The sequence below is a fragment of the Balaenoptera ricei genome, chromosome 9 (genome assembly GCF_028023285.1).
Source record: "Balaenoptera ricei isolate mBalRic1 chromosome 9, mBalRic1.hap2, whole genome shotgun sequence".
NCBI lineage: Eukaryota > Metazoa > Chordata > Mammalia > Artiodactyla > Balaenopteridae > Balaenoptera > Balaenoptera ricei.
Window position 1 is genome coordinate 18,996,245 of NC_082647.1, and position 24,487 is coordinate 19,020,731.

At 39.5% G+C, this 24,487-nt stretch overlaps 1 protein-coding gene across 5 annotated transcripts in view; it reads left to right on the top strand.

Moving 5' to 3' along the window:
* The window catches only part of SLC35B4 (solute carrier family 35 member B4), a 129,981-nt gene that overhangs the window by 77,321 nt on the left and 28,173 nt on the right, over window positions 1–24,487 (top strand). Inside the window, exon 1 of one of the 5 annotated variants that reach the window (XM_059933347.1) lies at window positions 13,547–13,910. The exons of the other annotated variants lie outside the window; for them this stretch is intronic. Within the exon in view, the coding sequence (XP_059789330.1) occupies window positions 13,834–13,910 (77 nt within the window). The 5' untranslated portion in view covers window positions 13,547–13,833. Of the gene's footprint in view, window positions 1–13,546; window positions 13,911–24,487 lie in introns of those variants that run through there. 5 annotated transcript variants of the gene reach the window in all.

Genomic DNA, 24,487 nt, shown 5'->3' on the forward strand with positions numbered 1-24,487 from the left:
ATACAAAGAATCATGAGAGATTACTACAAGCAACTATATGCCAATAAAATGGACAACCTGGAAGAAATGGACAAATTCTCAGAAAAACACAACCTTCCGAGACTGAACCAGGAAGAAATAGAAAATATAAACAGACCAATCACAAGCACTGAAATTGAAACTGTGATTAAAAATCTTCCAACAAACAAAAGTCCAGGACCAGATGGCTTCACAGATGAATTCTATCAAACAGTTAGAGAAGGGCTAACACCTATCCTTCTCAAACTCTTCCAAAATATAGCAGAGGGAGAAGCACTCCCAAACTCATTCTACGAGGCCACCATCACCCTGATACCAAAACCAGAAAAAGATGTCACAAAAAAAGAAAACTACAGGCCAATATCACTGATGAACATAGATGCAAAAATCCTCAGCAAAATACAAGCCAACAGAATCCAACAGCACATTAAAAGGATCATTTACCATGATCAAGTGGGGTTTATCCCAGGAATGCAAGGATTCTTCAGTATATGCAAATCAATCAATGTGATACACCATATTAGAAAACTGAAAGATAAAAACCATATGGTAATCTCAATAGATGCAGAAAAAGTTTTCAACAAATTTCAACACCCATTTATGATAAAAACTCTCCAGAAAGTAGGCATAGAGGGAACCTACCTCAACATAATAAAGGCCATATATGACACACCCACAGCCAACATCGTTCACAATGGTGAATAACTGAAACCATTTCCTCTAAGATCAGGAACAAGACAAGTCTGCCCACTCTCACCACTATTATTCAACATAGTTTTGGAAATTTTAGCTGCAGCAATCAGAAAAGAAAAAGAAATAAAAGCAATCTAAATTGGAAAAGAAGTAAAACTGTCACTGTTTGCATATGACATGATACTATACATAGAGAATCCTAAAGATGCTACCAGAAAATTACCAGAGCTAATAATGAATTTGGTAAAGTAGCAGGATACAGAATTAATACACAGAAATCTCTTGCATTCCTATACACTAATGGTGAAAAATCTGAAGCAGAAATTAAGGAAACACTCCCATTTACCACTGCAACAAAAAGAATAAAATACCTAGGAATAAACCTACGTAAGGAGGTAAAAGACCTGTATGCAGAAAACTATAAGACACTGATTGATGAAAGAAATTAAAGATGATACAAACAGTTGGAGAGATATACCATGTTCTTGGATTGGAAGAATCAACATTGTGAAAATGACTATACTACCCAAAACAATCTACAGATTCAATGCAATCCCTATCAAACAACCAATGGCATTTTTCACAGAACTAGAACAAAAAATTTCACAATTTGTATGGAAACACAAAAGACCCCAAATAGCCAAAGCAATCTTGAGAAAGAAAAACGGAGCTGGAGGAATCAGGCTCCCTGACTTCAAACTATGTTACAAAGATACAGTAATCAAGACAGTATGGTACTGGCACAAAAACAGAAGTATAGATCAATGGAACAGGATAGAAAGCCCAGAGATAAACCCACACACATATGGTCACCTTATCTTTGATAACGGAGGCAAGAATATACAATGGAGAAAAGACAGTCTCTTCAATAAGTGGTGCTGGGAAAACCAGCCAGCATGTAAAAGAATGAAATTAGAACACTCCCTAACACCACACACAAAAATAAACTCAAAATGGAATAAAGACCTAAATGTAAGGCCAGACACTATAAAACTCTTAGAAGAAAACATAGGCAGAACACTCTATGACATAAATCACAGCAAGATCCTTTTTGACCCACCTCCTAGAGAAATGGAAGTAAAAACAAAAATAAACAAATGGGACCTAATGAAACTTAAAAGCTTTTGCACAGCAAAGGAAACCATAAACAAGACAAAAAGGCAACCCTCAGAATGGGAGAAAATATTTGCAAATGAAACAACTGACAAAGGATTAATTTCCAAAATATACAAACAGCTCATGCAGCTCAATATCAAAAAAACATACAGCCCAATCCAAAAATGGGCAGAAGACCTAAATAGACATTTCTCCAAAAAAGATATACAGATTGCCAACAAACACATGAAAGGATGCTCAACATCACTAATCATTAGAGAAATGAAAATCAAAACTACAAGGAGGTAACACCTCACACCAGTCAGAATGGCCATCATCAAAACATCTACAAACAAGAAATGTTGGAGAGGGTGTGGAGAAAAGGGAACCCTCTTGCACTGTTGGTGGGAATGTAAATTGATACAGCCACTATGGAGAACAGTATGGAGGTTCCTTAAGAAACTAAAAATAAAACTACCATACGACCCAGCAATCCCACTACTGGGCATACACCCTGAGAAAACCATAATTCAAAAAGAGACGTGCACCACAATGTTCATTGCAGCTCTATTTACAATAGCCAGGATATGGAAGCAACCTAAGTATCCATCAAGAGATGAATGGATAAAGAAGATGTGGCACATATACAGTGGAATATTACTCAGCCATAAAAAGAAATGAAATTGAACTCCTTGTAGTGAGGTGGATGGACCTAGAGTCTGTCATACAGAGTGAAGTAAGTTAGAAAGAGAAAAACAAATATCATATGCTAACACATATATGTGGAATAAAAAAAAATATGGTTCTGATGAACGTAGGGGCAGGACAGGAAGAAAGATGCAGACATAGAGAATGGACTTGAGGACACAGGGAGGGGGAAGGGTAAGCTGGGATGAAGTGAGAGACTGGCATGGACATATATCCACTACCAAATGTAAAATAGCTAGTGGGAAGCAGCTTCATAGTACAGGGAGATCAGCTCAGTGCTTGATGACCACCTAGAGGGTTGGGATAGGGACGGTGGGAGGGAGACGCAAGAGGGAGGGGATATGGTGATATATATATACATATAGCTGATTCACTTTGTTATACAGCAGAAACTAACACAACATTGTAAAGCAATTATACTCTGATGAAGATGTTAAAAAAAAAATAAAGTGAGAAGAAAATAATATACCTCTCTCATAGGGATGTGGCAAAGTAATATGTGACATAAAACATCAGGCAAAATACCTGGCACAGAACTGCTGTTTAATACTTGCCAACTATCTTTAAGGATTATTATCTTAATGATCTTAATTCATTCATTTGGCAGGTATATTAAGTGCTACTATGTACCAGGCACTGTTCTCATTGCTGGAGGTGTACACAAAGTCCCTGGCTTCCTGGAGTCTGCTATCTAGTGGAAGACACAGGAAATAAAAAATAAATCTATAAAAAGGTAGTTACCATCATGTTAGGTAATGGTAAAATAAAGAAAATAAAGCAGGGCAGGGCCAGATAGAATGTCAGAATGTCTGAGGAAGTACCATTGAAGCACAAAACTGAATGAAATGAGGAAGAAAGCCATGGATGTACCTGGGGGAAGAGTGTTCCAGGCAGAAGGAATAGCAAGTGCAAAGGCCCTGGGGCAGGAATGTGCTCAGCATCCTGCAAAAAAAGCAAGGAGCCCAGAGTGGCTGGAGAGCAGATGCACCAGGAAGAGTGGTAGATGAGCAGAAGAGAGGTACCAGGGGCTGGGTTATATCTGCAGTGTTCTGAGACGCCTTGGTGGTTTCATGTGTGTTTATCTTGTCTCTCTGATGAAATTGAAAACCTCATGGGTCACTGCAGCAGAGCAGTTATGACTCTGGTCTCTAGTATCAGATAGATCAGGGTGTTAACCAAGTGCACAACTTTATATCACCTTGGAAATATCTCTTAATCTCTCTGAGCCTCAGTTGCTTCCCCTAGAAAATGGAGATCATAATAGTGCCTACGCCTATCTCACTGGATTTTTATGAAGATTAAATGAGATAATTTGGGAAAGTTGCCCAGCATTCAGTAAGTGCTCCATATGTTAGCTATTATTATTGAGGGTAGCAGACCCATTCTCTGCACTTTTCCTTTATCCGTCAACAGATCCGTATGAAGATCTTACCATGGGCAAGCCTTGTGATGTATAATCCCATAATTCCTAGCATTGTGTTGACCACATAACCCAACGCCTACTGAATTTTTGTAGACTTACAAAACAGCAATAGCTTTCTAACCCAGCAATCAGCTGACTGACAACTCTATTCGGAACCCAAGAACCAGAAGGAAAACAAAATATGTCTTTAAATTCCCAAAACACCTGTTAGAAAGATTATGCGCTAAAGCTGTAAACTTGAATCATGCAGAGCTCTCTATTCCTAACTTGTTTTTAAACCCAATCACGTGGTCAGTCAGTCGGGTTTCTTAGGTGAGAGAGAGTTGGAAGGGACAGTGGCCAAAGGCCAACATGCTTAATGTAGCTTAATGTATACAGAGCAACAGTGCAAAAGAAGATCAAATTAAAACCATAAAAAGCAGGGAGGAGGACGGGGCTTCCTTGGTGGCGCAGTGGTTGAGAGTCTGCCTGCTAATGCAGGGGACACGGGTTCGCGCCCTGGCCTGGGAAGATCCCACATGCCGCGGAGCGGCTGGGCCCGTGAGCCACAACTACTGAGCCTGCGCGTCTGGAGCCTGTGCTCTGCAACAAGAGAGGCCACAACAGTGAGAGGCCCGCGCACCGCGATGAAGAGTGGCCCCCGCTTGCCACAACTACAGGAAGCCCTAGCACAGAAACGAAGACCCAGCATAGTAACCAATCAATAAATAAATCTTTAAAAAAAAAAAAAAAGCAGGGAGAACTCAAAAAAGGAATACAGGAATCTATTCACTCACTCCTTCATTCATTTATTCAATAATTCATTCACTCAACAAGTTTATGGGTGACTATTGTTGGCGAGGCACTATTGTTGAGAGTTGGGTGCACAAAAGTGGCAAGAACCCCATACTTGCCTCATAGAGCTTGCGGTGTGGCGCGGGAAGATAGGCAAGGAAACAATTTCAATACAGTGTTAAGTGATAGACCAGCGTGAGCACAGGACACTAGAGGGCGCTGGAGGAGCATCGATCAGCCTTCATCGGGCAGAGTTCGTTTCTTGGAGAAAATCGGAGGCCATTTAGTATCAGGGTGCTCAGAGGCCGTGGTTCATCCAGTGACTCAGTAAGAATCACCACACTGCAATAATGGATGCTCAAAATCACAATGTTCAGTGCACAAGATAAGGACAGTCAATGTTCCCTGTATTAAATGTGATAAAGCAGGGAATAACATGAAGATTTCCATTAAAAATTTTTTCAGTACAATTTTCAGTTCTCAAATTGATGCATTATCTGGAAATTTGCTTAGCTGGAATCTTGCCCTTGTGGCACTAACATTTATTTCCTAGTGATATTATACCTATGAGGAATTATTGTTAGGCCATAGTTTTAAAGACAATGTATGAAGCATACTATATAATATTTTGTCTTGTACATAAATATTAGATAAAATATCTACATTGTTTTTGTTTTTTTCACTATCTGGTTATGGGAAAGGGTTTAGGAAGAAGTATCCTTTGGTATGGGAGTCCTGTGAAAGCTTGGCACTATTTTTTTTTCAATTTTTTTCTTGTGGTAAAAAGTAATATTTTAATGCAATATTTCAAAAAATCAAAATCAATGCAGAAAAATCCACAATGAATGAAATAACTGTTTTAAATATAGTAAGGTGGGTGAGGTGAATATGCAAATTGAGGGTTGGATCCTGGTGTTTTGTTTTGTTTTTATTGATGTACAACTGACATAAAATGTTATATTAGTTTCAGGTGTGCAACATAGTGATTCATTTGTATACATTGAGAAATGATCACCATAACAAGTCTAGTTGCCACATGTCATCATACAAAGTTACTACAATATTACTGACTATATTCCCATGCTGTACTGTACATCCCCGTGACATTTATTTTATAACTGGAAGCTTGTACTTTTTGATCCCCTTCACCCATTTTGCACCACCCTCCCAACTTCCCTCCCCTCTAGAAACCACCAATCTGTTCTCTGTACCTATGAGTCTGGGTTTGGTTTGGTTTTGTATGTTTCTTCGCTTTGTTTTTTTAGATTCCACATGTAAGTGAAATCATGTAGTATTTGTCTTTCTGACTTATTTCACTTAGCATAATACCCTCAAGGTCCATCTATGTTGTTGAAAATGGCAAGATCTCATTCTCTTTTACGGCTGAGTAGTGTTCCTCTGTGTGTGTGTGTGTGTGTGTGTGTGTGTGTGTGTGTGTGTGTGTATAAAACATCTTCTTTCATCCATTGATGGGAATTTAGGTTACTTCCATATCTTGACTATTGTAAATAATGCTGCACTGAAAAAGCTTGGTACTATTAATTGTACCAATCTAAAACATGAAACTGAAACATGAGTCAGTCAGTTAATTGGACTATGTTTCATAGCTAAGTCATGACCAATTGTCCACTTCTTCAGTTTACTCAAAAATACATGCCATTGATATTCATTGCAGTGCTGTTTGTTAGAGCAAAATATTGGAAACAACCTAAAGATCCAACAACAGGGAACTGGTGAAATAAAAGGCAGTACATCCATAAATAGAATATTATGCAGTCATTAAAAAGAACAACACAACACTAAAATGGAACATTCTCCAAGATGTATTATTAAAGAAAAAAAAATAGTGTCTGAGTGAGGAAAAACCTACATATTTTGTAGTAAATGGAAGAATGCACAAAACATTAGTGACAATGGTAGCCTCAAAGTAGGGGTGCTGGGTGATGGAGGTTCAGGAAAGGGAAGGAAATTGTTTTACACTGGTATCCTTTGTGCCTTTTGAATTTTGTACGATGTGCATGTGTTACAAATTCAAAAATAAATCTACAAAAAATTTTTTTTAAATGAAGAAAAAGTAAGAAGTGTCATCAATCGCAAAGGGAACCTGTTTGGGTGCGATGGTGGAGCAGATTGAGCAGGTGCCAGATGCGGACTGGGCAAGGACTGCCTCCTTCTCGTCCTGGCTCTGTTGCTTGGGACGTGATCTGGGGTCAGAAGCCATCAGCCCGCAGAAAGAACCTGGCTCAAAATTCCACGCTTTAAAAATGTGAATTCGAAGGTCTTGAATGCACCTTTCTCCAAAGCAGACATACAAATGGCTGGTGAGCACACGAAAAGGTGCTCAATGTCACTAATCATTAGAGACTTGCAAATCAAAAACACCATGAGATACCACCTCACACCCACTAGGATAGCTACTATTTAAAAAAAAAAGAAAGAAAAGAAAAGAAACCAGAAAATAAGTGTTGGCGAGGAGACAGAAAACAGGGAATCTTTGTGCGCTGTTGGTAGAAATAGAAAATGGTGTGGCTACTGTGGAAAATAGTACGATGGTTTCTTAAAAAATTAAGCATAGAATTACCATCTGACCCAGCAATTCCACTTCTGAGTATATTCCCAAAAGAGCTGAAAGCAGGGTCTCAAAGAAAAATTTGTACACCCATGTTCATAGCAGCATTACTGACAACAGCCAGAAGATGGAAGCCACTCAAGTGTCCATCAATTAATGAATGGATAAACAAATTGTGGTGTATACAGACAGTGGAATATTATTCACCCTTAAAAGAGAAGGAAATTCTGACACCTGCTACAACATGGATGAACCTTGAGGACATTATGCTAAGTGAAATAAGCCTGTCATAAAAAGATAAATACTGTGTGATTCTATTTCCATGAAGTACCTTGAGTAGTCAAATTCATAGAAGCAGAAACTAGAATGGTGGTTGCCAGGGGCTGGGGGGCGGAGGAAGTAAGGCTGAATGATTGTTTAATGGCTACAGAGTTTCAGTTTTGCAAGATGCAAAAAGCTCTAGGGATGATGGTGGTGATAGTTGCACAACAATGTAAATGTATTTAATACCAGGGAATTGTTCACTTAAAAACAGTTAAGATGGTAAACTGTTTGTAATATACATGTTACCACAATTAAAAATAAAATTAAAAAAATTTGAATTTGAATGTACCCAGACACGGATTACACCTTCCGAGTCCCAAAAAAACTCAATACATTCTGCAGTCAGTTTCACCATTTTACCTTGAAAATCAGTTTCATGTTGACCTCACCTGCCTAGTCCCACATGCATTCAAATTTGTGAGCCTTAGCAAATATATTTAAACATTTTGACCCTCAGATTTTCTCGTAGGAATAATAATCCCCATCTACCTCACATAATTGATGGAGGGGTAGATGGGCTCTGTGCATTTAGAAACTGAAACAGTTACTGTGATGCGCTACGTTCACCCCTGGGGAATAGCAGATCAAAGCGTGTTTCAGCAGGTGGGTTAGTAACATAGCTTAATGCCTGAGATGGGGAAAAGGTGATGGAACCAGGGTAGGAAAATCAAAATGAAACGACCCCATGGGTTCGTTTTATTCTCTTAAAATATTATCAGTTATCCTAGGGTTGGGGAAGGTGGAAGCATAGTAAGTAACTTAGAGAAACGTCATACCTGATGCAAACACTTGATTCTCTGACATCATTTTTTTCCTAAAAGTGGTTTAACAGTATCTTTTCCTCGTAGTGAGATTTGCCACCTCAATTCAATAATACAATTTAACAAACATCAATTCAGCAACAATGAAGGGGAAAACTGGGAGGCACACAGTTCAAGTAGAGATAGTTCTTGCCATCAGGAGCTCGCCCATAGCCCTGAGCAGTCAGGATTATTTCTTCAGGTGTTTAACCTGCTTAGTAGTTTCTACCATAGCAGGTACCATTTTCAACCCCTCACCTGTTTTGCATATGATTTTCTTAAATAGGAGCTGGTTTTCCTAAAGGTCCTTCATTCTCCCTCGCTCCCTCCCTCTCTCTCTCCCTCACTCTGTCCCTCCAACCCTCTGTCCCTCCATTCCTTTCTTCCTTCCTTTCTACCTTCCATCCAAACTCAGTGAGCATCTGCTATGAGCCAAATGCCATAGAGATGTAGAGGGTACTGTGGCTAATAAGACAAAGTCCTTGACCTCATACCACTAACATTCTGGTCAAGAAAGTTTCCTTCCTGGCCAAAACTCCATGTGCCTTAACTACAGTACTCTGAAAAAGGTCATCTGTCTTTGAATAACATCCTTGAAGAAGCTAGATTACATAAATCTATCAACACACTGGGGCATTGCTTGAGTCTGACCTATGAAACAAGTAACAAAAATATTTGACTTTATAAATAATACCTCACGTATATTTATAGTGTGCCTTCCCCATGCACAGCGCCAAGCATCTCAAGATTTATGTGATAGAGGAGAAAATCATCCTCACATAATAGATATGAAAACGTTTGTTTTTTTTTTAAATCAAGTGACAGATCTCTGTAGGCTTGTCAACTTGAGGACACTTGTCAAGCAGTATCCCACAGGAGTCATCTTACTTAATTTTTTGTCAACAACTTGGTTAAGTGGATTTAATAAATGATTCAAAATATGTCTGAGTGGCTGGAGCTAGAAGCAAAAATGGCTTTTAAGACAACCTTGACAGCTTTTTCCTGCTGACAACACAGGAGCAATGATGATGAACATTCCCGAAGCAATAGGTCCCTCCACACAAGGGAAGCGGATTGTGCGAAGGTTTAAACACGTTGAGCCCAGCTGCTGTCTAAGATGTCGCTATTCATTCAAAGATGCTTGAATTTTGAACTCAGAGGGGAAAGCAGAAAAAAGCCTGGGAGATGAAACCTTGCCTGCACTTTGTAACTTTGGTTTTACGATGCAACAATTAAAATATGGAAGTTGAAATGACCCTAACCCCCACCCCCCGCAACCCCATGGGAGTCTCAGTTGTCGATTTACAACCTCCCAGCTCAAAATCCACCCCTCACGGCCCTGCTTGTGATGCTGGAGCTGGGTTCTCTGGACATTTCCCCTCTGCCAGGTGGCACAGTGTGGACCTTTGTCATGACAGCACTGCAGGAACACTGCGAGAGGAGGGGCCTTGTCTTCCTGGTTCTGGTGCTTTTTCCCAGCACATAGGACATCCCGTGGCACTCGCCTCAGTGAATTCAGTGGTATCCTTCCAGGTGGTTACCAGGAAGTTCTCCAGAGCCCCAGCTAGCTTCCTGGAAAGTACAACACCCGATGACTTGGCCGGTGCCCCAGCCGGACCCCAGAGGGTGGTTCATGGCTAGTTTTATCAGCACCTTACGGAACTTCTCTGCTAGCTAGTGGGCTATAGCCATGCCCTCTTCAGTAAAGCCTGAGTCTCAATGTGCAAGAGAGAAGGCCCTCTTCCAAATTTGTTCCTTCCTTGAGTGGTCTGCTTCAGTCCTAGGTTGTAGTTACTATTTCTATAATCTTGGGAGTTTCTTAACCCATTATGTTAACTAATCCTCTGTTACTGTTAATAATTCTTTATATTAAACTTTCCTTGTTCGTTACTCTATGACTCCTGTTTCTTGACTAAGGACCTTGATTAATCCACTGATATCCAACAGAAATGTGTGTTTATGTTCACCAAAAGTTATGTACAAGAAATTTCATAGTTGCACTCTTCATAATGCCCAAAATGTCCATCACCAGGAGAAGAGATATATTGTGGTACATTCATACAAGGGAATGTTATCCAGCAATGAGAATAAATGAACTACAAGTACATGCAACAACACATATGAACTGACAAACATATTGTTGAGTGAAAGAAGCAGAAACAAAAGAAAATATTCTGTATGATTCCATTTATGTCAAGTCTAAAACCAGGCAAAACTAATCTCTGTTGCTAGAAAGTAAAAAACGGGGTTATTCCTGGAGGGGATTAATGATTTGAAGGGGGCACAGGGATCTTTTGGGGTACTGGTAATGTTCTGTTTCCTGGCCAGGTTATTGGTTATATATCATTGTTTATGCAAATTATTGAGCAGTATATTTTTGATGTGTACATTTTAGAAATGAGTCAAGCTGAAAAATATTATATATTTATTGAATTTATGAGGTGTGAATTATTTGACTCAAATAATGAACTCAAGCTCACTCATTCATTCATTCAACAAAAAGCATATGTACATATTATATACCAGTCACTGTATATAATGCTAAGGATCTAGAGATGAATTAGTTATTCTTGGTTTCTGTTCACAAAGGGGCATGGTCTAAAGGGGGAGACCAACACGAACATGTATAATTACAACAATATGATTCATGGACTGGTTTAGGTATGGATGGGGTGCTAGAGATATAGAGGAGGGAACCGTGAATGGTGCTTTGAAAAACTACACACAGAAAGGTGATGTCTGAGCAGGGACCTTCCCCCTGTACAGTGTAGAAGTATCTACTCACTCCTGTGTCCCCCATTGCCATAAAAGGATGAGTAGGAGATGGCCAAAAAGAAAAGGGTTTTCCGAGCAAGCAGAACAGCATGTGCACAGAGGCAAATTTTGAAAGTCACTATAAACTCAGAGAACAGAGCATTTAATGTGGCAGGAGTCCAGGTAGCACTGGAAAGAATGGCAGGAGAGGAAATTACAAACGTAAACTGAGGCTTGATGGTGACATGTTTGTATGCCTTCTACAGAGTGTGAATTTCACACAAGGAGCCAAGAAACATTGTATAGCTAGTCTTCAAAGATGCCCCTCCCCCCCACAGATGATGCCTTTGCTAGTCCCCTCCCACAATGAATCTGGGTTGGCCAATGGAACCAACAGAATTTGGTGCAAGTGACACTGTGTGTCAGTGTCACACACTGAGGCCACTACAGCTTTTGACTTGATCTCTTGGAACGCTTGTTCTAGGGGGAGCTAGTCATCTTGTAAGAAGTCTGGCTAACCTGAGTCCACAATATTGTGAGGAAACACAGCCTAAGAGAGGCCATGACGAGAGAGCCATTCATCAGCCCAGTCACGCCTTCGGAAGGCTCCAGCCTTAGCTGGCATCTGACCACAATGGCATCCGAAACTCCAACGGAGAACGGACTAGGTGTATGTCGAACATTGTCAACATACAGAACTGTGTGTGAGAGAGAAAATCTTTTTGTTCTATACTACATTTTGAATCACCACATTTTGGGGTGGTTTGTTACACAGTACTAGTAATTGGAACAGACATCTTGGAATAGCAGTGTGACATAAAGAGTTTGAGTTTGTTTTTGGAAACAGTGTGGCGACAGCATGGAGGATGGGTTGAAGAGGGAAGAGGCTGAAGGCACCAAGATATGTTAGGAGGATAAGTAGACATCGATGTAAACTGAAAGGAGAGATTGGAATCTAGAGATACTTGTGAGGCAGAATTGACAGAATGTAGAGGTAAAATAAATGTGTGATGGGAAGGCAAGGAAGACTGTGAATATCTTTTAGGTTTTTGCCCAAAGAGAACAGATGGTGGATAATGTCCTTAGTAGAAATAAGGGCCCTATTTGGGAGGGTAGATAATGAACTGTGTATATGCTGTTGTTGAGGGGTTTACAAGGATTTATTGGTGAAAATGTCAAATAAGCAGTTGGAAACTTCGATTTAAGGCACACAGGAGATTGGGGCTGTACATACACATAAGATCTCAGTTACATATGGTGATGGTTGAAGTTATGGAGATGAGATCACCAATAGAAAGTGTTCAGGGAAACAAGAGGAGGGACAAATGATGGAGCTCTGTTAGGAGAACTCAGTGGGCAGAGGAGGAAAAGCCCAAAAAGAAAACTGAAAAAGGTAAGTCAGAGAAGTAGAAAGAGAAACAGGACGCTCGTGTCTTATGATCCGAAGGACAGGAGAATGTCAAGAGGATTGAGCTCTCATTGTCAAAAGCCGTGGCAAGATCAAGTAAGGTGAGCCTGTGGTATTTGGTTTGGACAATTAAGAGGTCATTAGGGCTCTAAATGAGACTACTTTCAATAACCTGGCTTTGATGAGAGTAAAAAGCAGAGACCGTGAATATAGATTACTCTTTAAAGATATTCAGTGTTAAAGTGAAGGAGAAGGACAAGTTTGTTTGAGCCTGACTGTAGGCTATAGGGAAAGAGGAGCCTGGGTGGCTGGTTGGCTGGCCCAGAGTCCCTGAGCCAGTGAGACGGGTGGGATGGAAAGGTCTCCAGAGTCAGCTGGTTTATAGGCATGTGCTCTTCAAAGTTTGGTTGACAGCTCTGTAGCATCACCGACACCTGGAAACTTGTTGGAAGTGCAGAACCTCAGGCCCCACAGCAGGTCTAGTGAATCAGAACCTGCATTTTAACAAGATGCCCAGGTGATCATCGCTTTTAATCCTCACAACAGCCAGGTAAGATGGGCATTACTGTTCCCATCTTTACCTATGATGAGAAAGCAGTTGACTGAGATAGCCGAGCTGATTAGTGTCTAAGCCAAGATTCAATCCCAGAACTTCCCGAGTCCGATGTTCTTTTCAAAAGGTAGAGAAGGAAGTTCAGAGAATTTCTACTTTCTCCCAATTCAGGAGAATTTTCAAATACTAGAATACGTCCAACGACCAAGCAATCACAGGTGTGTAGCTCTAGTGCCGTCAGCTGTGAGTTTATCGTGAAAGTGCTGGACGAATCCCTTTCATAGCCCTTGGCGGCCTCTTAAGAAACGTTAACAGCGTTGGAACTTCACTTCCCAGCAAGCCCCGCGGCTTGCTACCGCGCGAGGCATGACGGGCACCTCGCCTCTCTCTCCTCTCCGGTGGAGCTGCCGGGCAGAGGCGAGTTAGGACGCAGCCGGTCGTACGGGCGCGCAGCATTCTGGGAAGTGTAGTCTGGCCCGGACTCGGACACCCCTTCGGATGAATGGGGCCCCGCTGACAGCTAACTACAGCTCCTCGCCGGCAGCGTTGGTGGCGGCTGCCGGGAAAAGGGAGACCGCGACGGCCCCGGGAGAGCAGCACTGCGGGACGGTGGTGATGTTCAGTGCCGCGGCGAGGCGGCAGCCGGGTTTCCTGGGGTAGCAGTCTAGGCGGGCGCTTCCTCTGCGCGCTTGCTCCCCTTACCCTGCCCCGGCCATGCGCCCGGCCTTCGCGGTGGGCCTGGTTTTCGCAGGCTGCTGCAGTAACGTGATCTTCCTAGAGCTCCTGGCCCGGTAAGTGACCCCCGCCGGTCGCACTAAAGAAGCCGGAGGAGGGGCGCCCCCACGCGCCGTCCCCCCCGAGTCGGGCGGGGCCCGGGGTGGGACCGCCTGCGCCCAGTGTCTGCCCTGGGCTGCTTGGGACGCGGCTGAGTCGGCTGCTCCGTCATCCTGCGCACCTTCCGCTCTCCCGCCCAATAGTTTCTTAGCATCCCTCGAGGGGAACACTGGGGGTGTTTGCTGTCGTCACCCCCTTTTCACACTCTGGGAGACTGAAGCCTGGAGAGTTTTTTTTCCCAAGGTCGGCAGGGAGCTCGTGGCAGAACCCAAGGTTCCTCCAGCTCTTTTCTCGATCCTGCTAATGCCATATATATAACGTGAGCAAAGCTTGGACTTAAAAAGCAGTCTGATTTGGTACACGCTGCAAAGAAAGTTTCAGTTGTTTTAAAGTGGCCTGCAAAGAAGTTCTTTTATTGGCCTTAGAGATGGTTATGAGTACTTTGCCCAACATGCCTCTCGCGGATGTAGTAGAACGAATTCTTATGCAGAAGGTCGGTCCAATTGACCGGGGATAGCCTTTCCAGCATTAAGATATTAAATCAGGAAGCTTGCATTTTGAGGTGTAACTTTATAAATCAAGAATGGTTATGACACTTCCCAAAGGGACACCAGAGTAGTTTTATTGAGGTGGCATGCAAATAATGTTGAGTAATAATGTGCAAAGTTCATTGAGTAGAAGCTGTTAGAGAAAAGGCAACAGGTGGACTCTAAAAGCTCAGGACTGAAAATCTCAGGAGTTCCCGTCTTTGGCTCTGTCATCCCCTGGCTGTGTGACGTTTTCAAGTTATTTAGCCTCTCTGGGCTTCCTTTTTCCACCTATAAAATAATATCTATGGTGCTGTTTAGCACCATGTTTTTAAATCTGCACATTATCTCCATTGACCATCAGAACAAGATAGGTCAAGAATTATATTCTCTGTTTTACTGAACGTGAAACATGTCCCAGGAAGTTAGGTTGTCTCTTACTACTTGTAAGTGGCAGAACCAGAAGTGGAATCCAGGAATCTAAACTCCTAGCCCAATACCTTTTTCAACTTTCCTGTTATTTTTTAGCTTGAGCAGCCCTTAGGCTTTGGTGACCCATTTCCTCCTGTGGTGCCTGCTAGAAATGTATTTTATTTTCATGATAACATTGATTAAGTCATTCTGAAGCAACCAGTTTGCTTAAGGTAAACTCTGTGGGATTAATTTTTGCGATTACAGAGCTTGAAATTTTAATGTGCAAAAAGTGTTGATTAAAATCTTTCATTTGTCATTCTCTGGAGTAGGCGGTGAGGGATGTGAAAATGAAAAAAAAATGTATCCAGCTGTCAGCTGGTACACTTCAAAGGAAGGTCACTTTGGAAATTGGTTTAAAAATATAAAAATGTGATAAAATCAGGCCAGCCATGGAAATGAAGGTCAGAGAATAATAGTGTAATGTTTGTGTTGAATATGCCATTGAATTAAACCTTGCCAAAGGCTGTATGACATCAGAATATGTTATGTTAGTAACTGAGGGCCTTTTTTAATTTATTTTTTAACCAGTTGTGAGCCCTTAGCTAAATTACATGGTCTCCCTGAGTCTGTTCTCTCAGCTGTGAAAGGGCGGTGATGGCTCTGCCAGCCTCACAGCGTTTTGAAGGATTAAATGAGATGCTGGTGCAAAGCCTGAAGCTCGCAATAGGTTCCCCTTCTAACAACTTTTGTTTCAATATACATATACCCTGTTTTATGAGCTGTTCCTGAAAAGTTGTGGGTAAATCTAACTTTACAGGATGTTTTTCTGCATTATTGGATCTTCTATTTAGAATACTTTGAATGATTTGTTAAACCCCAAAAAACCATCATTCCTTATCTTTCTTGTACATCTGAATGTTTGCATACAGCAATGGGTTTTCATAATGTGGTAAAGGGTACATTTGTTAGTTTAATGAGTGGTACCCCAAACTGAATAGCAGCTTTGTGCTGATTTGCTTGGGCAACTCCAACTTATCATATTTCAGATCAAGAAAATAAGAGCTGGTTGGACCAGATGGTCTTTTAAGGTTCTTTGTAGATTTGGCCTTCTCATAATTTGTGACTTTATCTTGGGACATCACAGTGGAACGCTAATAAATTTTTATAGAGCAGGAACTGTGCTTCTTATATAGCTTCCTTGGGACACTAAGTATGAATTGAAATGCTAAACTGACTTGTAGGGAGAAGTGAGCATTTTTAACCATTTTCCCCCAAGTTGGAGAACAAATTTAGGTTTTTCTTTCTTATTTCATGCTTATAATTGGGACCTATAATAAAATATAAAGCACCAATGCAGTGTACAGGGCAGATGTGAAGTAATGAATGAGTGCCTTGATCTCCCTTCTGAGAGAGTTTACATTGTACCTTGGAAACAAGATACACCATCAGCTCACTAACTAGGTGAGGTGTCTTATGTCAGGAAAACAATCTGAAACATTTTCTTTTTCGCATTTTATTTTTTCATCAAGTGCCTAATGTTGAATCAAATAAGGAAGTTTTCTAAATCTAGAATAAGAAATACAGAAGCCATAAACTATCTGCCTAATTCTTTCTCTTCAGAGTTCTTTTTTAAAAAAGTAAAAAATTTGGATTCTTGCCAAAGAGAATTCACAGAGAAACTGTTTGCATTTAGTGATTATAATACCTGAGGAATAAAGTTGAAGATAACAAACAATTCAGGGGAAAAGGATCCAGGTTTGTACTCTGAAGTTTTAAAGTGAATTATTCAAATTAAAATAAATAGTTCCATTGGTAGCTATACAGCATTGTGTTCTTAAAAAGCTCTGTAAGTTGATTTTTTAAAAAATTGAATTATGTGAGTACATTAGGGAGATATAAAAAACCTATGGAAATAGAGACAAAGTAGATTAGAATTGTCAAGGGGAGGGGGAAATGGAGAGTGATTCCTAATGGGTATTGGATTTCTTTTGGAAGTGTCCTAAAATTAAATGATGGTAATGGCTGCACAACTCTAAATATCATACTAAAAACCACTGAATTGTAAAAAAAAAATAATAATAAGGAGGTCTGCAAACAGCATTTATTTGCCAGGTGGCTCTGGGAGACTTACCTAATTCTGTGCCATTTGGCGCTCAGTGTCTTAGCAATGAAATGGGCATAATAATAGCTACCTCCATAAATAAAGATAAAATTAAAAATTATTATGATGCCTTTTATTTTTTATTTTAATTTTTTAAATGTTTTCAATAGCTTTAACTTTTTTATACGTTTGTTGAAGTATATTCATAAACAAAGATTGGACACATTTAATGTATACAAATTGATGAGTATGCATACACCTATGAAACCATCATAATCGAGGTAATAAACATATCCATCACCTCCAGAATTTCCTTGTGCTCCCTTTTTTTTATGGTAAGAACACTGAGCATGAAATGTACCCTCTTAACAAATTCTTAAGTGTGCACTACTGAATTGTTAACCATATGCACTACGATGTACAGAGATCTTTTGAACTTATTCACCTTGTATAACTGAAAACTTATACCCATTGAACAAGTCCCCATTTTCCCTTCCCCCCTGACCCTGGCAATCCCCATTCTATTGTCTGCTTCTGTAAGTTTGACTATTTTAGATGCTTCATGTAAGAGGAATCATGCAGTCCTTTTGTCCTTTTGTGACTGACTGACTTCATTTAGCATGCCTTCCATGTTGTTGCAAATGGTGTCATTTCCCTCTTTTTTAAGGCTGAATAATATTTACTGTATGTTTATACCGCATTTTCTGTATCCATTCATCTGTCCATGGACATTTCAGTTGTTTCTGTATCTTCACTAGGTATTGCAAATAGTGCTGCAGTGAATATGGGGACATTGCTATCACTTTAAGATCCTGATTTCAATTATTTATTTTTAACATTTTTTAACAAATTGAAGTATAGGTGATTTACAATGCTGTGCCAATCTCTGCTGTACAGCAAAGTGACTCAGTTGTATACATATAGACATTCTTTTTCATATTCTTTTCCATTGTGGTTTATCCCAAGAGATTGAATAGAGTTCCCTGTGCTATACAGTAGGACCTTGTTGTTTGTCCATCCTAAATGTAATAGTTTGCATCTACCAACCCCAAACTCCTGGTCCATCCTTATCCCTCCCTACCCCCCTTGGCAACCACAAGTCTGATCTCTATGTGTGTGAGTCTGTTTCTGTTTCATAGATAGGTTCATTTATGCCATATTTTAGATTCCATATGTAGGTGATATCATATGGCATTTGTCTTTCTCTTTCTGACTTATTTCACTTAGTATGATAATCTCTAGTTGCATCCATGTTGCTGCAAATGGCATTATTTCATTCTTTGTTATGGCTGAGTAGTATTCCATTGTATATATCACATCTTCTTTATCCATTCATCCATTGGTGGACACTTAGGTTATTTCCATGTCTTGGCTGTTGTGAATAGTGCTGCTATGAACATAGGGGTGCATGTATCTTTTTTTTTTTTCACACACACACACACTGTATTTTATTTTTACAAGAGATAAATAAACTGACACCAAGCATTGTAAATGGATGACCACGACAAAAGCAACAATGATTGCAATTACCAAACTCAAAACACACTCATACTATGTCATAATACTGACATTCAGTCCAGTAATCCTCCACTGTAACAGCTCCTTTACTTTGCAGTGAAAATTGATTTGTATATTTTTTGCCTCTGAGTCTTTGTGGGATTTTTTTTTTATTCAAACAGAAAGACACAAAAATTATAATCATCCTCATCAGTTCACTCAGTCCCATGTAATTAATTTTTTTTTTCATCTTGATCTTTTGTTAGCAATTTTATGAGTTCATCAGTTTTCCATTAGAGTTCTGAAAATGCTTATTCATTCAGTTCAGCAGTATAGTCAGTTACCAGAAACCTGTACTTGTCAGAGTCTTTTCCATGAATTCCTTGAAGATGAAACCCTTTTATAGTAACATATTTGCAAAAGAATCAGAGTACACCCAGAACTGTCTGTAAATGAAAAAAGACTTAAAAATGACCACGGTTAAAGATTTGATGAAAGTTCATAATAATGCAATTGACAAGGAAACTTGGTTATTTCTGAGATACACATTTTAAAGTAAGAACTAGAATTATGACTTATAACATTATACCAGAACATATAAGATTTTTAGAAATTTCATGTAATGTCTGAAACATTTATATTAACATAATTCCATACAAATAACCCAATGAAAGTTTAGTATTACTTGTTTTGTTTGTTTGTTTGTTTATACCATAGGTTCTTATTAGTCATCCATTTTATACACAACAGTGTATACATGTCAGTCCCAATCGCCCAATTCAGCACACCACCTTCCCCACCCCCCTGCCGCTTTTCCCCCTTGGTGTCCATACGTTTGCTCTCTACATCTGTGTCTCAAGTTCTGCCCTGCAAACCGGCTCATCTGTACGATTTTTCTAGGTTCCACATACATGCGTTAATATACGATATTTGTTTTTCTCTTTCTGACTTACTTCACTCTGTATGACAGTCTCTAGATCTGTCCACGTCTCAACAAATGACCCAATTTCGTTCCTTTTTATGGCTGAGTAATATTCCATTGTATATATGTACCACAACTTCTTTATCCATTCGTCTATTGATGGGCATTTAGGTTGCTTCCATGACCTGGCTATTGTAAATAGTGCTGCAATGAACATTGGGGTGTATGTGTCTTTTTGAATTATGGTTTTCTCTGGGTATATGCCCAGTAGTGGGATTGCTGGATCATATGGTAATTCTATTTTTAGTCTTTAAAAGAACCTCCATACTGTTCTCCATAGTGGCTGTATCAATTTACATTCCCACCAACAGTGCAAGAGGCTTCCCTTTTCTCCACACCCTCTCCAGCATTTGTTGTTTGTAGATTTTCTGATGATGCCCATTCTAACTGGTGTGAGGTGATACCTCATTGTAGTTTTGATTTGCATTTCTCTAATAATTAGTGATGTTGAACAGCTTTTCATGTGCTTCTTGGCCATCTGTATGTCTTCTTTGGAGAAATGTCTATTTAGGTCTTCTGCCCATTTTTGGATTGGGTTGTTTGTTTCTTTAATATTGAGCTGCATGAGCTGTTTATATATTTTGGAGATTAATCCTTTGTCCGTTGATTCGTTTGCAAATATCTTCTCCCATTCTGAGGGTTGTGTTTTCGTCTTGTTTATGGCTTCCTTTGCTGTGCAAAAGCTTTGAAGTTTCATTAGGTCCCATTTGTTTATTTTTGTTTTTATTTCCATTACTCTAGGAGGTGGATCAAAAAAGATCTTGCTGTGATTTATGTCAAAGAGTGTTCTTCCTATGTTTTCCTCTAAGAGTTTTATAGTGTCCGATCTTACATTTAGGTCTTGAATCCATTTTGAGTTTATTTTTGTGTATGGTGTTAGGGAGTGTTTTAATTTCATTCTTTTACATGTAGCTGTCCAGTTTTCCCAGCACCACTTATTGAAGAGACTGTCTTTTCTCCATTGTATATCTTTGCCTCCTTTGTCATAGATTCGTTGACCATAGGTGCGTGGGTTTATCTCTGGGCTTTCTATCTTGTTCCATTGATCTATGTTTCTGTTTTCGTGCCAGCACCATATTGTCTTGATTACTGTAGCTTTGTAGTATAGTCTGAAGTCAGGGAGTCTGATTCCTCCAGCTCCATTTTTTTCCCTCAAGACTGCTTTGGCTATTCGGGGTCTTTTGTGTCTCCATACAAATTTAAAAATGATTTGTCCTAGTTCTGTAAAAAATGCCATTGGTAATTTGATAGGGATTGCATTGAATCTGTAGATTGCTTTGGGTAGTAGAGTCATTTTCACAATATTGATTCTTCCAATCCAACAACATGGTATATCTCTCCATCTGTTGGTATCATCTTTAATTTCTTTCATCAGTGTCTTATAGTTTTCTGCATACAGGTCTTTTGTCTCCCTAGGTAGGTTTATTCCTAGGTATTTTATTCTTTTTGTTGCAGTGGTAAATGAGAGTGTTTCCTTAATTTCTTTTTCAGATTTTTCATCATTAGGGTATAGGAATGCAAGAGATTTCTGTGCATTGATTTTGTATCCTGCAACAGTACTAAATTCATTGATTAGCTCTAGTAGTTTTCTGGTGGCATCTTTAGGATTCTCTATGTATAGTATCATGTCATCTGCAAACAGTGACAGTTTTACTTCTTCTTTTCCAATTTGTATTCCTTTTATTTCTTTTTCTTCTCTGATTGCTGTGGCTGGGACTTCCAAAACTATGTTGAATTATAGTGGTGAGAGTGGACATCCTTGTCTCCTTCCTGATCTTAGAGGAAATGCTTTCTGTTTTTCACCATTGAGAATGATGTTTGCTGTGGGTTTGTCATATATGGCCTTTATTATGTTGAGGTAGGTTCCCTCTATGCCCACTTTCTGGAGAGTTTTTATCATAAATGGGTGTTGAATTTTGTCAACAGATGCTTTTTCTGCATCTATTGTGATGATCATATGGTTTTTATTCTTCAATTTTTTTTTTTCAATTTGTTAATATGGTGTATCACATTGATTGATTTGCGTATATTGAAGAATCCTTGCATCCCTGGGATAAAATCCCACTTGATAGTGGTGTATGATCCTTTTAATGTGTTGTTGGATTCTGTTTGCTAGTATTTTGTTGAGGATTTTTGCATCTATATTCATCAGTGATATTGGTCTGTAATTTTCTTTCTTTGTAGTATCTTTGTCTGGTTTTGGTATCAGGGTGGTGGTGGCCTCATAGAATGAGTTTGGGAGTGTTCCATCCTCTGGAATTTTTTGGAAGAGTTTGAGAAGGATGGGTGTTAGCTCTTCTCTAAATGTTTGATAGAATTCACCTGTGAAGCCATCTGGTCCTGGGCTTTTGTTTGTTGGAAGATTTTTAATCACAGTTTCAAATTCATTACTTGTGATTGGTCTGTTCATATTTTCTATTTCTTCCTGGTTCAGTCTTGGAAGGTTCTACCTTTCTAAGAATTTGTCCATTTCTTCCAGGTTTCCATTTTATTGGCATAGAGTTGCTTGTAGTAGTCTCTTAGGATGCTTTGTATTTTTGCAGTGTCTGTTGTAACTTCTCCGTTTTCATTTCTAATTTTATTGATTTGAGTCCTCTCTCTCTTTTTCTTGATGAGTCTGGCTAATGGTTTATCAATTTTGTTTATCTTCTCAAAGAACCAGCTTTTAGTTTTATTGATCTTTGCTATTGTTTTCTTTGTTTCTATTTCATTTATTTCTGCTCTGATCTTTATGATTTCTTTCCTTCTGCTAACTTTGGGTTTTGTTTGTTCTTCTTTCTCTAGTTCCTTTAGGTGTAAGGTTAGATTGTTTATTTGAGATTTTTCTTGTTTCTTGAGGTAGGCTTGTATAGCTATAAACTTCCCTCTTAGAACTGCTTTTGCTGCATCCCATAGGTTTTGGATCATCATGTTTTCATTGTCATTTGTCTCTAGGTATTTTTTGATTTCCTCTTTGATTTCTGCAGTGATCTCTTGGTTATTTAGTAACGTATTGTTTAGCCTCCATGTGTTTGCATATTTTACGTTTTTTCCCCTGTAATTCATTTCTAATCTCATAGCATTGTGGTCAGAAAAGATGCTTGATATGATTTCAGTTTTCTTAAATTTACCAAGGCTTGATTTGTGACCCAAGGTGTGACCTATCCTGGAGAATGTTCTGTGCACACTTGAGAAGAAAGTGTAATCTGCTGTTTTTGGATGCAATGTCTTATAAATATCAATTAAATCTATCTGGTCTATTGTGTCATTTAAAGCTTCTCTTTCCTGATTTATTTTCATTTTGGATGATCTGTCCATTGGTGTAAGTGAGGTGTTAAAGTCCCCCACTATTATTGTGTTACTGTCGATTTCCTCTTGTATTGCTGTTAGCAGTTGCCTTATGTATTGAGGTGCTCCTATGTTGGGTGCATATATATTTATAAGTGTTATATCTTCTTCTTGGATTGATCCTTAATCCTTGATCATTATGTAGTGTCCTTCCTTGTCTCTTGTAACATTCTTTATTTATTTTAAAGTCTATTTTATCTGATATGAGTATAGCTACTCCAGCTTTCTTTTGATTTCCATTTGCATGGAATATCTTTTTCCATCCCCTCACTTTCAGTCTGTATGTGTTCCTAGGTCTGAAGTGGGTCTCTTGTAGACAGCATATATATTGCTTGGAGCATTTAATACATTCACATTTAAGGTAATTATCGATATGTATGTTCCTATGACCATTTTCTTAATTGTTTTGGGTTTGTTTTTGTAGCTCCTTTTCTTCTCTTGTGTTTCCCACTTAGAGAAGTTCCTTTAGCATTTGTTGTAGAGCTGGTTTTGTGGTGCTGAATTCTCTTAGCTTTTTTGCTTGTCTGTAAAGCTTTTGATTTCTCCATCGAATCTGAATGAGATCCTTGCCGGGTAGAGTAATCTTGGTTGTAGGTCCTTCCCTTTCATCACTTTAAGTATATCATGCCACTCCCTTCTGGCTTGTAGAGTTTCTGCTGAGAAATCAGCTGTTAACCTTATGGGGGTTCCTTTGTATGTTATTTGTTGTTTTTCCCTTGCTGCTATCAATAATTTTTCTCTGTCTTTAATTTTTGCCATTTGATTAGTATGTGTTTTGGCGTGTTTCTCCTTGGGTTTATCCTGTATGGGACTCACTGCGCTTCCTGGACTTGGGTGGCTATTTCCTTTCCCATGTTAGGGAAATTTTCGACTATAATCTCTTCAGATATTTTCTCTGGTCCTTTCTCTCTCTCTTCTCCTTCTGAGACCCCTATAATGCGAATTCTGTTGCGTTTAATGTTGTCCCAGAGGCCTCTTAGGCTGTCTTCATTTCTTTTCACTCTTTTTTATTTAGTTTGTTCCGCAGCAGTGAATTCCACCATTCTGTCTTCCAGGTCACTTATCCGTTCTTCTGCCTCAGTTTTTCTGCTATTGATTCATTCTAGTGTCGTTTTCATTTCAGTTATTGTATTGTTCATCTCTGTTTGTTTGTTCTTTAATTCTTCTAGGTCTTTGTTAAACATTTCTTGCACCTTCTCGATCTTTGCCTCCCTTTTTTTCCCCCAGGTCCTGGATCTTCTTCACTATCATTATTCTGAATTCTTTTTCTGGAAGGTTGCCTATCTCCACTTCATTTAGTTGTTTTTCTGGGGTTTTATCTTGTTCCCTCATCTGGTATATAGCCCTCTGCCTTTTCATCTTGTCTATCTTTCTGTGAATGTGGTTTTTGTTCCACAGGCTGCAGGATTGTAGTTCTTCTTGCTTCTGCTCTCTGCCCTCTGGTGAATGAGGCTATCTAAGACGCTTGATGGGAGGGACTGGTGGTGGGTAGAGCTGACTGTTGCTCTGGTGGGCAGAGCTCAGTAAAACTTTAATCCACTTGACTGTTGATGGGTGGGGCTGGGTTCCCTCCCTGTTGGTTGTTTGGCCTGAGGCAAAACACTGGAGCCTACCTGGGCTCTTTGGTGGGGCTAATGACAGACTCTGGGAGGGCTCACGCCAAGGAGTACTTCCCAGAACTTCTGC